Genomic DNA, 15,284 nt, shown 5'->3' on the forward strand with positions numbered 1-15,284 from the left:
GTAAGGAGCATTCCTATTGAGTAATCCTGACTTCTATCTTAAATTAAGTTAAGCTAATCTTGAAACCCTGCTTTGTGGAACACTCCTCCTCCCCCCGAAGGCTTGGGACTGTTGGCCATGAAAACTCTGATTTTTTAATCGCAGCTATTCCCTCACTGGTTGTTGTAGGTGTTGGAGTCCGTGTCACCCAGTCCACACGTTAAGACCAGCCGATATGGCTGTAATCGAATCGAGCCGCTTGTCATCTGCATTAGCTCAGCATGCAAACACATGCTTGGGTTAATTTTTATGGTAAATTCGCACACCATTTGCCCAAATCAAAATTCCCTTTTATCAAGGAAGTTAACATCAGACTATCCTTGTCTAGGTGCTTGGTGAGGGATTTTGTGGTCACTGTTTCATAAGCAGTGTTTGGCAAACATTTTGGCTTATTTTTCCTTGAAGAGGGATGAAGGCAAATTATTTATCAGAGGACATTGGAGTGAGACCTTGTGTTTACTGAGTGCCGCAGGCCACATGCTCCCTGGATGATGATTATTATTTTTTTTTTTGGCCTGCAAATCAAATATTTGATGTGTCCTGTCAAATTCCTCATTCTGCTTATGCACAAAAGGTGCAGTGTTGCCTCTGGAAGAAAAAGCCCACAGGGGCACCTTCTATTAAAGCAGAATGATTTTATTTCCTCTCTACAAACACGTTAGCCTTTGTGTAACCTCACAGGCTGTGCATGTTCTTCCGTTTACCATGACTCTACAGATGGCCCCCTGAAACGGCGAGTGCCCTAAACTTTGTGTGACCGCTGTATTCTGTGTCTTCTCTTTCCACCCTGCCCCCCTCCCTCTCCTGGTCTGTCCCAAGGACGTCCTGAACAATCTGGGCTCCTCAGAACTGGATGAGGATGACCTGATGCTGGACCTGGACCTGTCGGACGATCAGCGGCAGCACCGTGGTAGGTCATGTCTCCGTGACGAGCCAGATGTCCGTGAGATCCAGGCCATGCTGGTTTTAGGAGGGGGATCAGATGATATGAGGATCAGCTGGCCCACTCAGGGTCTCCTTCCGATTTTAAACCCAGTCACTGTGACGTCCCTCCCTCCCTCTCCTCTTGAGACGTGGTAATTACAACCGGCTGGCTTTGATTCTTTGTGGCAGGTATGACTCGGTGGGCCAGATGAGTGTTATTATTAGAAGATTGTGGGTCTTCGAGAGTTCGGCTCACTTTTGAAATGCCACACGGCGATTTGCCTGTGCGACCCATGCATGTTTGATGAAGCTGCTCCCGGCCACACGCATGTGGGCCTTCCCGTCGGTCACCGGTAACAGTGGCAGCTGTCTTGGGCTTAATTAGATAAGGTCTGACTTTTCTGTGTGAGATCCTTGGTGATGAATTTAAAGAGATATATGCATGTAAACGGCACGGTCTAATTACAACAGGAAGGCGAGGATGGCTCCCAGGGTGCTCAGTCGTCTGTCGCCTCGATTAGAGCTCATGATGGTTATTCATTGGCTGTGGGCGGGAATTGCGGGGAGGGCATGTGCCCCCCAGCGCCCTCCTGTGTGTTTGGAGCTCCGATTAGGCTGCAGATTTTTTTTTCACTGTGTGTGTGTGTGCGTGTGTGCATGTGTGGTTTTATCCCATGTGATAGAAACCTTCCTGTTCACACCTCCCACAAAACAAACAAAACCATCTAATCACCCCCTGGGGTAGTAACATCACTGCACTATATTAGTGGGGATGTTTGGGGTGAACAGTACTCCCTTGCATGTGTATGTGTGTGTGTGTATAACATTTTTCATAATACATATTTTTTTCCTGCTTGGAAATGGATTGGTTCTTTAGATCCAGTCGGTGAGGAATTTCAGCTATGTGTCCCTGTTTATTTTGATTTGGGAACATGATACAGCTTGGATATCTGTATGTCTGTTGATCGTGAAGTCCGGCAGGAAGCACTACTGTGTTCATTTACAGATAAACACTCCTAAAACATAATCATCTCCAAAATAACTGCCTTAGTTCACAAATGATCGTTGTTGTTGTTGTTATTATTCCTCACAAAAACAAACCGGTTGTGACCCAGTATTTTACCGTTTGCAGTTAGTCTGTGTGTCAAGCTGTATACTTGGGGTATTTCTGCATAGGAATTGTTGAAGATCATGAGTGCTTAACACTGTGCAAAAACTCACATCACTGAGCAGAGTTCCTGCCAGAGGATTCATGCCCCAGGCACTAACATCATTGATGCATTTATAGCTGTTGTGTATCAATCACTGCTTCTGATACGACTGGTGTCAGCAGAACCACACTTGCTCAGGTGGCACTGGATCTTCATGGTGACTGGTTTTTAGCACACGAGGTCTCCCTCAGTTTGTGCCGTGTTCTTCGGTGTGTGATTCTTATGTCATTAAAATTCATTCAGACGGAGCTAGCCTCCCTCTCGCTCTTACTGGCTGATAGATCCCAATGGCACCCTTAACCTGAATATGTACATCTGTTTGGTAGGACTTGACACTAAGTAATTTACTGCTCTGAATTGTTGTAGGTCCAAACCTTAAATGGGCATGTGTGTCAGTCTGTGAAGGAATATGATTATTGGGTTCAAGGTATACAGCCCAATTTGGATCTGTTGTTTTACCATTGAAATGTGTTTATGCCTAAGGGGTTAGACACACAGATGTGTAATTTTAGTGGGGCGGAGGTTTAGGGTTAGTCACCTACCTGTGTCGCCTTAGTATAGTGAAAGTTTTGGATTGTTCACCCAGCAGTCTCATCTGAGTAGAGTGTAGGCTTAGGGTTAGTTGCCTACCTGTGTTGTCTGAGTAGAGCAGAGGTTTAGTGCCTTGAACTTATTTTTTTATTCATCTTAGTCACTCTGGGAAACAGCAGCTTACAAAACTTACTGCATTAAAACCACAGCCTTTAACCACTGCACCCCCTGCTGTTGTGAAGAATGTGAGCACTCTGACCACATGCTGGCCTGTTGTTCCCCTTCCAGTGTCCCGGGAGGACTCCAGCCAATCCTTGGCTTCATGTCTGGCCCTCTTGCACTCTCCCATGGAACCAACGACAGACAAGGTCCTTGGGAAGGAGGCCAAAGGGGTGGAATCTCTTTACAGGTAAACCCCCCCTTACCCCTCTTTTTCCCTTTTCTCAAAAGCACTGTTGTGAATATCTTTATTTTTGGAGTGTTATACAAATGCTTTTATGTAGTACAAGTGACAGGGACACAGTGAGTCTGAACTATGACCTGCTAGCAGAGTTTTTGAATGTGTAAAAGTGGGAAAGGTTCTTCTGAGAGCAGATGCGTCTCATGTCCTCTGCCTGTTTTTTTTATTATTATTTTGCTCTCTCATGTTGCTGAGGTGATGTTTGAAGGTGGTGTTTATATTTGCCCAATCACATTCAGCCTGTTGTGCTTTTGAGCTCAGTTTTCCATGTAGAGGGAATTCTCGTGTATTTCATCTGAAGCTCTGTGCAGGCATATAGTTTTGAAACTGTGCCCTGTAATCGTGCTGCTTTTGATAGAACGTTTCTCTAGAGACAGTAATTATGTGTTTCTTACTCACAAAATGAGTGCAGTCGGCACATATTCTGATCTATTCAGCTAGATCGTGAACATGCGAATGCAGAGATCTTTTTCTCAGCAGTTCATTAGACACCCCGACAAAGGAATTAAAAGAACACTATTTCCCGTCTGTCTCTGATTTTGCCTGGCATAGGAATCAATCTAGGTGCTTGTTTTAGACGGAGGACGCCTTTAGCTTGCGGCTACAATTCCAGACTGCAAGGTAGTCACTTGGCTTAATATTGGCAGTCTGAATACTGGGACTGTAGTTGACCAGCCATCTGTTTTGTAGCCACTTTCATTAGGTGAGGTCCCCAGGTTTTAGAACTTGCCCTGTTAAATGGTAAGGTTGACCTTCTAAAGTGATGTATCACTAGTGCTGGGAGTCTATTCCAAAAAGAATCAACTACTTGACTCCAGGCAGCTAGGAACTGAGAGTCAACCCCAAAGCATTTGAGTTGACTCGAGTTCAGTTAATTCTAAAGTTTTCTGTGCACCTGTCAAAAAAAAATGAAATCCTGTAGATGTGAATGGAGGCTGCTGCGAATGTTGTGTGTCAATGACCGCCTCGATTAGTCACTATGGTTCTTGATCGTCGTTTACATCAGTGTATGTCAAAAGTACAAATGAATAAAGAACTCATTCATTATGTGATTATAAGAGTGATGTGTTAGAAGTAAGTTAATTTGGATTTGGCTGTCATTTAGAAATGCCATCATTAATGTAAAATTCAATAGTTTGGCAATATTTTGCTTCAAACTAGGCAGCAAATAAAGTTAAATGCAGTATTTATAATAAATTGCTGGCATTTAATAAAACAACATCACCTGTGATAAAACATTTGAAGTCTACTCATCCCAAGGAGCTGACAGAGGAAAATCAGGTACAGGTTTTGCCCTCATTAACAAGCTAAATTAGTCAGCTCTCAAAATTACTGTACTTTGCTTAATAAGCTATCAAATTAACAAATAAATTAAACAGACATTGGAGTATGAGTGTATGCGTTGTAATATATCAGTGAGAAAACAAACCCTATTAATGAAATAGCTAGCTACCCATTCATTTTATTTTTGTACAAAGTGTGCAAACAAGACATAATTGATAAGGTACACTGTTATGTATATAGTTTTAAAAGGTGTACTTGCCAGCAAAGGATTAAGTTAATAAAATTAATTGTAAAGTAACAAGATGCCTTGTCATTTATAATACTGTCTTGTTCTTTTAACAAGACCTGTTTCCTCCCATATTTTGGAATTGAGAATCGGGAAAACTTGTCTGGAATAGACTCTTGGAATCGATTCCATCGATTCTCAACTGCTGTAATCGCAATCAACTACAAAATTTGTAGAGTCGAACACCCCCACGCAGATTTCTCTTCACTTAAAGTAGTGCTTTTGGGTAATTCGGTGGCTCTGCAATCCCGCCTTTTTCCGCGAATGTGGCACGAGACCCCGAGCGCGCGCTTCCGCTCGTGTAGTAGAGAGGCACCCCCGGGGATCGCGAGACGACGTGAAATGTTTCAACGGGGTTCGAGGTTCACAAGTCACTATACGCTGTTAATATTAACGACTTCCTTAAACGTCGTTTGTTTATTTATATATGTAAAAAAAAAAATTCGCTTCTGCCTAAGTGAACGTGGAAAAACGTGGTTGATTAGATAATATTAATTCTGCATATAAGCACTCGTAGCAAACAGCTGTCGCAGTAGAAAAACGCGCTTTTAAGTTGTGCCGTGTATCTTTTGATGATTCTTGTCTTCATCTTCTCCCCCACTTTCTTCAAATCTCCAAAGTTCAGAGTTTTTACCCATTAGATTTCTGTAGACTTCGGACGCCATAAATAATGAAAAGTCCGCCCCTTGTGCGTGCTACCCCCCCCCCATGCCTAGCCGTTTACTGTTTATTGCATAAAAGGACGCTCAGCACTTTGCTGACGGCGGACTGCCTGTGTCGGTCAGGCCTAATCAGCCATGAGCCAGGCGAGTCTTACTGATGTTGTTTTAAAAGACATTGCGTCTCCATTGAGGCGTTATCTGAAATACTTGCCGAGGTCTAATGTACTGTAGCTCTGATTTCTCGACAGCATGTTGCTTTTAGAGGCAAATCCTACTTAATTGTTTTCTGGTAATAGAAAAACAACAAATGAGGTGTTTGTTTGTTGGCTTCGTCGAGCCAGGGAGTGCAGGCTTAAAGGGGGTCTCCTTCGGCTGGTGCTTTACTCCAGCCCCGCGACGACACGGCCCCCCGATTGCCCACGATTTATTCGTCTTTATTATTGCTCCAGCTGAGGTTGTCAAGGTAGTTGAAATTAATTTTGCTATGTGTAATTATTGTTGGGGTTTGCGTTTTCGGGAAAATGCGGAGCTTTATGCTGCGAGCAGAACTAATGGTTTTCTGTCCACGTTCTTAAGTAATGAGACCCATTATGCAGAAGGTAATTGGCTTTTTTTCCCCCTCAAGTTAAGTTTACTTCGCTTGTGGTGTTTTGCGTGGAAAAATGCTGCAAGTCACCTGGAGAACCCAGAGTGACGTGTGACCACGTTTCCGCTGTTATAGTTTAAGTGGCGATCTTGTTAACTCACTGGTGACAGGCGCGGTCTCGCGACATGCATTCACTGTTTTTGCAGAATATGGAAGCAGATTCATCAAGTTTGCAGAGCCAATTAAAATAAAAGAAAAGTACATGTCCCGCGCGTTTGTAAAATGTTACAAACTTTCATGCGATTGTAAAAGTGATTTTCCGGTGGTTTGCCTTATGCTCTTGAAGAGAGCAGAAGACCTGGCATCATGTTTAATGTTGCTGCATGCTACATACGAAATCAACATAGTTTTAGCAATCAATTTAGTAACTGGTTCAGCAAAACCATGTATTTTCGATGGGGGCTCCTTTATTGAAGCCTCGCTTCCCGTGTGTCTCCCTCTGCTGAGTGGGCACTTCACTGCAAATCCGACCTTCACCCAAGACGACTGACTGCCAGGTTACTGGAACATCCTCCCCTTATTTTAATTTGCCTGAATGTGTCAAAAATGTCCAGAAGTGACTGCGTAAAGCAGTGAGTTTTGTATGGGTTTAACAGCAGGGTGTTTACTCAAGCGGTTCAGTTTAGGGATGGTCACAAAATGGGATTAATATGGGATTAACATGGTTGTTTGCATGCTCTAGACCCAAAAAAGTACGGCCCACCATTGCTTTCATCACCTCTTGGGATCAGAATAGCGTTTCCCAGGTTTTTGGCTTCCTGAGGGAGCCTCAGCACAGGGTGAGTCTTTTTTTCCCCGTATCCCCTTTGTTTTGTTTTATATTGAATTCTGCCTGCTTGACTTCTGCCTGGGTGAGTTTGGTGACATTCAGTGGAAGCCAACCCATGCATTTAAGTTGTTAATTTACGGATTTCAGTGTCTTGGGGCATAAAATGCTTTTAAAGGGCAGCCCAGGTCTGTTCTGTCGTTTAATTAGGAACATCCACGTGGCGTGTGGGTTGTTTGGGGGGGGGGGGGGTAGAATGGTTGATCGTGTGGGAGGCGCATCTGGTTAAAATAATAGTGCGGAGGGCACTCTCAGCTGGACCCAAACATGCCTTCAGATTGTGTTCATTGCAAACAAAATGCGCTGCAGGTGGTGAACAGGTGCATGTGAGGCAGAAACGGACTAATTGAATTTTAATTCCCATCTGACTGTGGTCACTGCATGCACCGGGAATGCGTGAGCATGGTGTGCAGGCAGGGCGTACTCAATTATATCAGTCGTGTGTGTGTGTGTGTGTGTGGCTGCACGAGTATGATTTATATGATCTGAGGTGTTATCAGCCTGTGTCAGGTGTGCATACCTGGCCTTTTCTTTTTCTTGGAGGGAGGGCAAGTGTATTTTCACCTTTTGTAATTTAAACGTGGATGAGTGTTTTGCCTCACATTATAGCAGTAATTTCACTTGACTAATCATTTTTTTTATTTATGCAACTTCTGAAACGTCTGAAAATTACTGGTGGAAAAGATTTGATTTAATTCTTCTGGGCAAATTGTCAGTCCAGCTCAGTCGTTGACTTGATTGTGCTGCTGTTCCCCGTGGTCTCCACCATTGAAGCTGCCCGAACCACAGTTGAGAGCCTCTCCAAAGATCAACTTTCCACTAAAGTCGTCAGCAGTATTTTTGAGGTTTTAAGAGCAGGGAGGCATTTGCTGATAAGTGCAGTTTGACTGGGGTTTTGTTAATACCTCCTGATGTGCCGTTATTTCCTCTGGCCTTTTTTGCCTGTGTATTGCCCCAGCCATGGCCTTTTGGGTTCTTCGCAGCTCAGGTGAGCCAGAACTTGACCACTTCCCTACTGCTAACAGCAAAACTGCAATTCACATATGCATTATACTGCTGTTACCCACTGTGACCCTTTGAATCCATTTAGCACTATGGCCAGTTTATAAATGTGAAGAATCAGCAGTGTCTGAAGCATTTACACAGAGAAATGTTGTCTTCATATGCTAAAATGTGGTATAGCTCTTCTCTATTCATATTACCATATATATTTGTGTTGAAGTTCAGGAACAAAGCTGAAATAAGCTCAACAATCGTCAGCTAATTTAGAGCTTGCCTGCTGAAAAGGTCCGTATTTCCCGTGTTTCCGGTGTTAAAAATAATTTCATTCTGTGATGTATGATTCTGAAAGCTATGCTGCTAATTCAGTGCAGCTCTTCATTTTTTTTTTTTTTTAAAGGAGCATTAATAGTGTTTAATTTCCTAAACTAGTGTCCTGCTGTGCCTGTTTTCAAATCCTTTTTGTACTCTTTGTGTTTCTGATTAATGTACACATATTCCTGATTTTTCTGCTCTTTCTCTTTAACACTGATCATGTAATTCCCTGCAAACGTGACCGCGATTAGCATTTCGAAGAGATGCCTGGATGGATGAATGACGAAGTAATAAAATGACGTGCCTTAAAAAGCACACAGTAAGCAGCGCATGTCTGGCATTCCTCTGTTTGTTGTTGTTTACCCCTCCCAGTATATCGGATGCATATTTAAAAGCACATACACCATGCTGATGACACCACTCTTTCTCTGGTTGTGGTTCTACCCCCCCCACTGTGCTTCCATCCACTCTTACCAGCGGGGCATGTGCCAAAAGGGGGCTTTTGTGTTGTAAATTGCAGGCTGCATTTGCTTTATGCTATGTGCACTCGCCTGTGTGCTTGTTTAATGCTGAACAGCTGTTTGGACCTTGTTTATGCTCTAGCTGCTTTCTGCTTTTTCCCCTCAATGGTGGGAGAATTCATAGACAACACTCAGCCCCAGATGGACGTCCCATCTGGATGTAGGATCACAGTAGAGGTGATGGTAACAATGTTGGGATGTTGTGACTAACATGGAGTGATCTATAGCTTTGTGATGATGCTATAGGTTTTGCTGAGATCTGGTGGGACCTCCAGCATTTATATTTGTAAATTTTTTTATTTTTTTTTTTAAGTTGAGGTTCAGTGAATTACTTGGAGCATTACTTTCTTCAGGCTTCATATCCGGAATCACCTACCTATCTATCCATCCATTTTCTGTAAGCACTTATCCTATTCAGAGTCGCAGGGTGTCCTACCCTGAAGGCTACAGGCGCAAGGCAGGGAACAACCCAGGATGGGTCGCCAACCCATCGTTGGGCACACTTACACACCATTTACTCACACACCTACATCTACGGACAATTTGGAACTGCAATAACCTAAGTGTGTTTTTGGGAGCGGGGCAGGGGGAACCAGAGTACTAAGAGGAAACCTCACGACACGGGGAGAACATGCAAACTCCACACATATGGAACCCGGATGGATACTTGAACCCTGGTCCCAGTGGTGTGAGGCAACAGTGCTAACCACTGCACCCCTGTGCTGCCCCACCATTTACCTACTGCCTTTGGAAATAAACATTGAGGTACAGGAAGGCCTGTGGCCTGTACTACGAAGCGGGGTTACTGGCTTATTGGGGTAACTTGTCGGATTTAAGGTACCACAGGTTAAATGGACTTTATATTCGTTTACTTATATTTTGCCCAGACAACCTTAAATCCGACAAGTTACCCTGATAAGCTAGTAACCCTGCTTCATAGTACAGGCTCCAGGATACCTGGCAATGTGTGATCTATCTCACTATTCACTGTGTTCACTGGGTCTTTGTCTTAGCCTCTAGATCTTGCTAAATGTGTGAATGAGAGAGAGTAACAGCCAGCCTCTGCTCTTTTAATAGCATCCAAGTTCTACTGCTAATTATCGGTCACTGATTTCAGCATAAGGCTCCACGTTTACAGTCATGAGTAGGATGTTCCTTGAATTCTGAGCCCCCACCACGTCCTACCATCATGATGTTGAAAGAGATGATTACTATGAGCTCATTCAGCATGAAATCAGCTAGATTTTAAACAAAGAATCTATCCAGTTGTTTGTCATAAAAAGAAGGAAAACTGATTAAGAAAATCATGGAGATGAATTGTTGGATAGCAATGCAACAGGAAGTGGATCATAGGGGTGTTTGTATGGTGACTCAGCACCAGCCTAGCTGGTTGTGGGTCTGTCTGTGTATGTGTGTGTGTCAGGGGTCCTCAATGTTCAGCTGACTGTTCAGGTTCTGTTTCAGTAGAAAACTCAGCTGCTTGTTCTGGGTGTAAACCATCAGAGTGTCTCAATCGATTAAAGTCTTCCTCCTCAAATCGGTACATCATTAATAAAGTGAATCATTTCATCCATCAATCAATTAATTGCTGGGACAAGGTACAAAGCCCCAAGTTGTCATCTGTGAGCTGACCTTCGTCTCAGCATGGCTGTTTTGTTAAATTGATGCGTGTTCAGTGTTTTGCTGTGTAGGTCTGCAGACCGCACATCTGAGTGTTTCTTTGCTTGTGACTTGTGAAATGAATCTGTCTGTCATGGACCCGGATTTTAAATCACTCAACGGAGATGTCAAGGTTGTTTTCTGGTGTCAGCAATGTGCAACCGGAAAGTCTCACCCCCTGTCCGTTAGCTGACGGGAAACTGTATAAAGCAGAGGAACCCAGTGGCTAAATGTTAAGTACATCACCAGGCTGTTATTACAGTAATGGATAGATCGCATTACATTTTTAATTAAGGAAAGCCACTTTCCTGACACAGAACATGCGGCCTCAAAAGTGTCGTGTGTAGCGCTTGTTTAGGACATTGTAGGAGGTTGTGTCTCCATTCTGGACCCTGGGCAGACTTGTTAATGGGGAATCAAACATCAAACACGTACCAGCGCCTTCAGCAGGGGATGACCGTAAACTGACTGTAACATTAATGTGGATTCTCGTCTTTGCAGGCTTCAACAAAGAAAGGGAGCTGTAATCGCTTCTGCCCCCAGCATATTGGATTTGTATTATAAATGAAACAATGCTGTCAGGGCTCTTAAGGCAATTTAATTGTTTCTTCACGTTAAACTTGTTTTGAAAAAACCAGCTGATGAGTCTCCACGGTTGTGCCACCTCGACCCCTTGGGTGTGATTGTGGCCTGTTAAAGATCCCCCTTCCCCACCGTATTTCTCACAAGCTTATGCAGTGACTTGCCGGAGCCTTATTTTTGAACGTGTCACATATTACGGTGCATAGGCACAGTTGCAGACCAGAGCATCGCTACAACAGCATCTTCACCCACCTTCGGACGCGTGACTGCCCTGCCACCCCCATTACCACAGTGTCAGCGTCACGTAATTTATCCTGAATGCACAGATTATGTTTATAATGCAGTTCCTTGGATGTACATCATTTAATGCTCCTTCCCATAAAAAACATGGTTATTATGCATAATTTTTATTGCACCTGTACCGTTTATCAATTTAATTCCCAAATCCCACGCTGGTGCAGAGAGATTGACTGTGTCTCCTGAAACATGTCCCACTTTTAATGGTTTCTTTTAATCTTAAAGAGACTAATGAATGTTTGCTTTGATGTTAAATAAGCGTGTGTTTCGTCTCAATCAAACAAAAATAATTTCCGTTTGCCTGGGCCTTCCTATGATACCTCGCTCAAATGGCTGGGTGGTAAAAATCACCCGCCTCGCTTTCCTAGGCGAACGGCACGAGCCGTGGGCCCTTCTCTCTCCCGGCTGTGGGTGCTTGTTGCCGTTCCAGTTAATTTGAAGTTCATCCCGGCGATATATTTAGTTTGAGAGCTGTGCCGATGGAGCCGCAAGCTCCGAGGCCCCGGCTCAGACGCGCTTTTCTCCAGCAGGCCCGACGTTCCGGCTGAGAAGTGCGACCGAAGGCATTGGTGTCCTTCCAGATGATCATGAATAATATCGAGGAGCCATTACCAGCTCTCTTTCAGGTGCCACCAAGTGCCCGGCTGTTGCCCCCCCTACCCCCCCACCCCACAACCCGATCAAAGCACTTAACCCAGATGCCCCAGTAAATAAGAGGCTGTGTAATCGGGCAGAGTGTAAAATAAGGGTGGGTGTGAATGCTGGTTTTCGCTGCAACTCCCTAAGTAGATTGCTAGAGGACTGATTGGCTGCGGAGTCCTCACTGCTGGGTTTGAACAGCTGACCTAAAGGTTATCCTAAAAACCTGCATGCACCCTGGCTCTTTGCGGATAAGATTGCCCACCCCTGGTGTAAAACCACTATCTGTGAGGCCTGTCTTGGCTCCCAGGTCCTGCCAAAGGGTCCTCATGCCCTGGGTCCTCTCACCTTATCTGCCTGACCAGGTTTGACCTGGGCAACAGGCCTGAAGGCAGACATTTCGGTCAAGGAGGGAAAAGGACACACAGGATCAACGGGGACATTGATGTCTGTAGAGGTTTGATCACCTGTCGGGGGGGCCTGTGTGGGTTTATAGAGCAGCCTCTGCAAAGTACCCCTTTGAAACATCTTCCGATGAAGTCTGACTGCCCTGCCTTCCCTGAAGTATATTTTTACCTTGCATACTGATTTACTTTAGACAAAATAAAATGTCTGTAAAACAAGCTTTTTCATCATGCTTTGGTATGAAAAGCCACATACATCTTTTTACTCCGCATTTCTGATCCTGACAGTTTGCCTACTCATTTTCTACATGGAAGTAATATTGGGTATTGGTTCATTTCCCCCCCCCCCCACTCTTAAATTATTTTGTGAATTGCATATTAGGTGTCATTACAGAATATTTCTTCGGGAAATAACGTTGCAGGAAAATCGGCCCATTTCACACTATTCCCGGCGTGAAGAGCCATAAATCGCACTCTTCATAAGGGCACGTTTTACCGCATGAGCGCGCCGTAACTTCAAAGCCTTCATGGCTTTCTGTCTGTGCATGAGGACGTCCTGGCTTCATTTGGACCTTGAGAGTGCCCGGAGCCCATATACGCGCCCGCTCTATCCTGAATAGAAATTCGTATCACTCTGCTGCCAGGAATCTCTCGGTGGGAATGAAACGTGACTGGGAGCCGTCGCTAATGTGCCATAATAAGCAGTAACAGACCCAGTTTGGGCCTTCGGCGCTGTGCCAGTGACCTCGGTGAGCCCACGTGTGCCGCTGTAAGTGTGCGCGTGCTCCCAGGAATAAAGTACCGCTCTTCGCACGTGAGTTTGTGCATGTGGATATGCAAGGGACCCTTTCTTGCGAACAGTGGCCCTGCCCCCAAAAACAACCTTAAGGCGTAATTCACACACTGGTGCCCACCCAGCATACCCAAATGCCCTCCTCTGGATGGCATCCTGGTAGCACCGCTGTGTGACGATATGGTGGCACAGCTGGTCATGTGAGCATGGGCAGAATGTTTCCCGCCCCGGGATGCCACCACCTGTCAGTTCTCCCCGCCGCTGCTATACATCGGTGAAGAGAGACAGGGAAAGTTTGGGTTCTTTAATCACGTATTTTTGTTGGTAAATGTCATGTGGAAATGTCAGTGTCTGGAGTCGTACTTTTCCCCCTGACATCCAGGCGGGACGGAGGTGTGGGCGGCAGGGTCGGGGGGGGGGGGGGGGGGTAAACAGGATGGATCCGAGGCCACCGGAAGAGGGAAAATGAATTTTCTGAAGTTTTCAGTGACCGTAAGCTGCAGAAAAAGGGTAGCAGGGACTTAGCGATGTTTGGGCGACCGTCACTGACCCCTGCGGTCGGGGGTCTGTACCTGCTGGCGGGGGGTTATCATGGAGCAGTCAGGACCTGGAGATTCTGCAGCCCTTTGAGGTAGCTTTCATGAGGAAGTGGCACTGCATTGCACATGCGTGAGACCTCGCTCCTGCAGTTGCTGATGTGGGCCAGGTGAATCTGAGGCCCTAGGGTCTGTATCTGATTGGGTGTTTGCCATGTGGGAGCTGTAACGTGGCTCCGGCCTCCATCCTCGCCGTCCCCGGTTTGAAATGGCCACCTGCAGTGGGGAGATACTCATTAGCAGCAGGCAGGGGTGACCATAGCTAATTTTGGTGTGAAATAAAGGCCAGGTGCCATACTAAGGTGTGAGTGCCTGGGGGCGCTGTCGTCTGTCACTAAGCCCAAACTGGGGAGGGGGGTTGTGTGGTTACCGCTCTGGTCCTTCCACGTCCGTAGGCGTTCCTTCCCCAGGGTGATTCTCACACCCCCTACTCTACAGAGAGCCTGTGCGGCCCACCTCCCTGCTACCCCCCGACTGCTGCCTTCCCCGGGACGATGAGCTGCTGGGCCTGGAGGGGCTGCCCCTGCGGCTGATGATGCAGGACTGCACGTCTGTGAAGACCCTGCTGCTTCGCCTGCGCAAGCTGCTTCAGGAGGTGAGCGACCCCCATTTTCATGATGTCACCCGTCTGGAGGCCGGCGTCTGACCGGAGCGCCGGGGGCCCCGGGACCTCCAGATGATGAATGGGTGAACTTCGAGTTTGTCCAGCTGGATGTTTTTGGTCAAGAGCCTGGCAAATGTCATTCACTGTGGTTTTTGGAGGACGATTGCGGTTCTGGCCGGTAAACGGGATCTGAGTTGGGAGAAGCGACACCAGGGGGAACAAAACGCAATGACGCCTGTTTCGTAACTATGGGTATGCAGGTGCCCTACATCTGGGCTGTCCACAGTGCAACGAGTCATTGGGGAATGTCCGCTTCCGATCTGGGAAGCCGGCCTACATTACGGCCTCACCGCTGCAGCGTTAGCGGAATTCGTGGGTAAAGTGCCGGACCTGCTCTTTGAGGAATTCAGGCCCCAGTTCCCCATTGGCTTTAGTTCCTGGGTCCTGCAGCCGCTGCTCTCGTAGGATCCTCGAGCGCTTTCATCTTGGAGGAGAAGAAGGAGGAGGCTTTTCTGAGGCAGATAGCGTGGCAGGCCTTTCATGTCCCGGGCTGTGCTCTGGGAGGGGGCCATGTTCTCCGCATCTACATCACTGCCAGGAGGTTGCTGCCGCTTCTCTGCTGCTGAACTTGAGAGTCATCCCAGTAAACAAGCGGTTAGTCACCGCGCCCGGCATCCTCGCAGCATCAGCGCATGTCAGCCTGTTATGTTACATCTTTAAAAATATTTGCCTTGCGTTATTTTCGTGCCTCTCCCGCGCTAGCAGGCGACGCGCACAAACAAATCCCTCTCAGACCCAGACCTAAGCGGCAATTAAGGGGCCGTAACGGGAGGTCCAGGGAATAAACCCGGCAGAAGCACATGAATATTAAAGAGGATGCTGTTTGTCCTCACTGCTGACCCCGTACTCTCATTAAATTGCAAATTTTCCCATCATACATCACTGTACTTAAACCACCCACTAAGAAAAGCTTGAAATTACTTAATCATCTTCTCGTCATTGTTTG

The 15,284-nt window shown here is 46.0% G+C and overlaps 1 protein-coding gene across 5 annotated transcripts in view; it reads left to right on the plus strand.

The window, feature by feature from the left end:
- Positions 1–15,284, plus strand: part of ccser1 (coiled-coil serine-rich protein 1) — a 62,930-nt gene that overhangs the window by 18,735 nt on the left and 28,911 nt on the right. For all 5 annotated transcript variants that reach the window (XR_011985165.1, XR_002841165.2, XR_002841166.2 and 2 more), the window contains exons 4-6: positions 859–949; positions 2,994–3,114; positions 14,113–14,269. Coding sequence is in view for 2 of the 5 variants with exons in the window: in XM_023836651.2 (XP_023692419.1) it covers positions 859–949; positions 2,994–3,114; positions 14,113–14,269 (369 nt within the window). In the remaining 3 variants the exon portion in view is untranslated. The remainder of the gene's footprint in view (positions 1–858; positions 950–2,993; positions 3,115–14,112; positions 14,270–15,284) is intronic.

Source organism: Paramormyrops kingsleyae, chromosome 2, assembly GCF_048594095.1.
Source record: "Paramormyrops kingsleyae isolate MSU_618 chromosome 2, PKINGS_0.4, whole genome shotgun sequence".
NCBI lineage: Eukaryota > Metazoa > Chordata > Actinopteri > Osteoglossiformes > Mormyridae > Paramormyrops > Paramormyrops kingsleyae.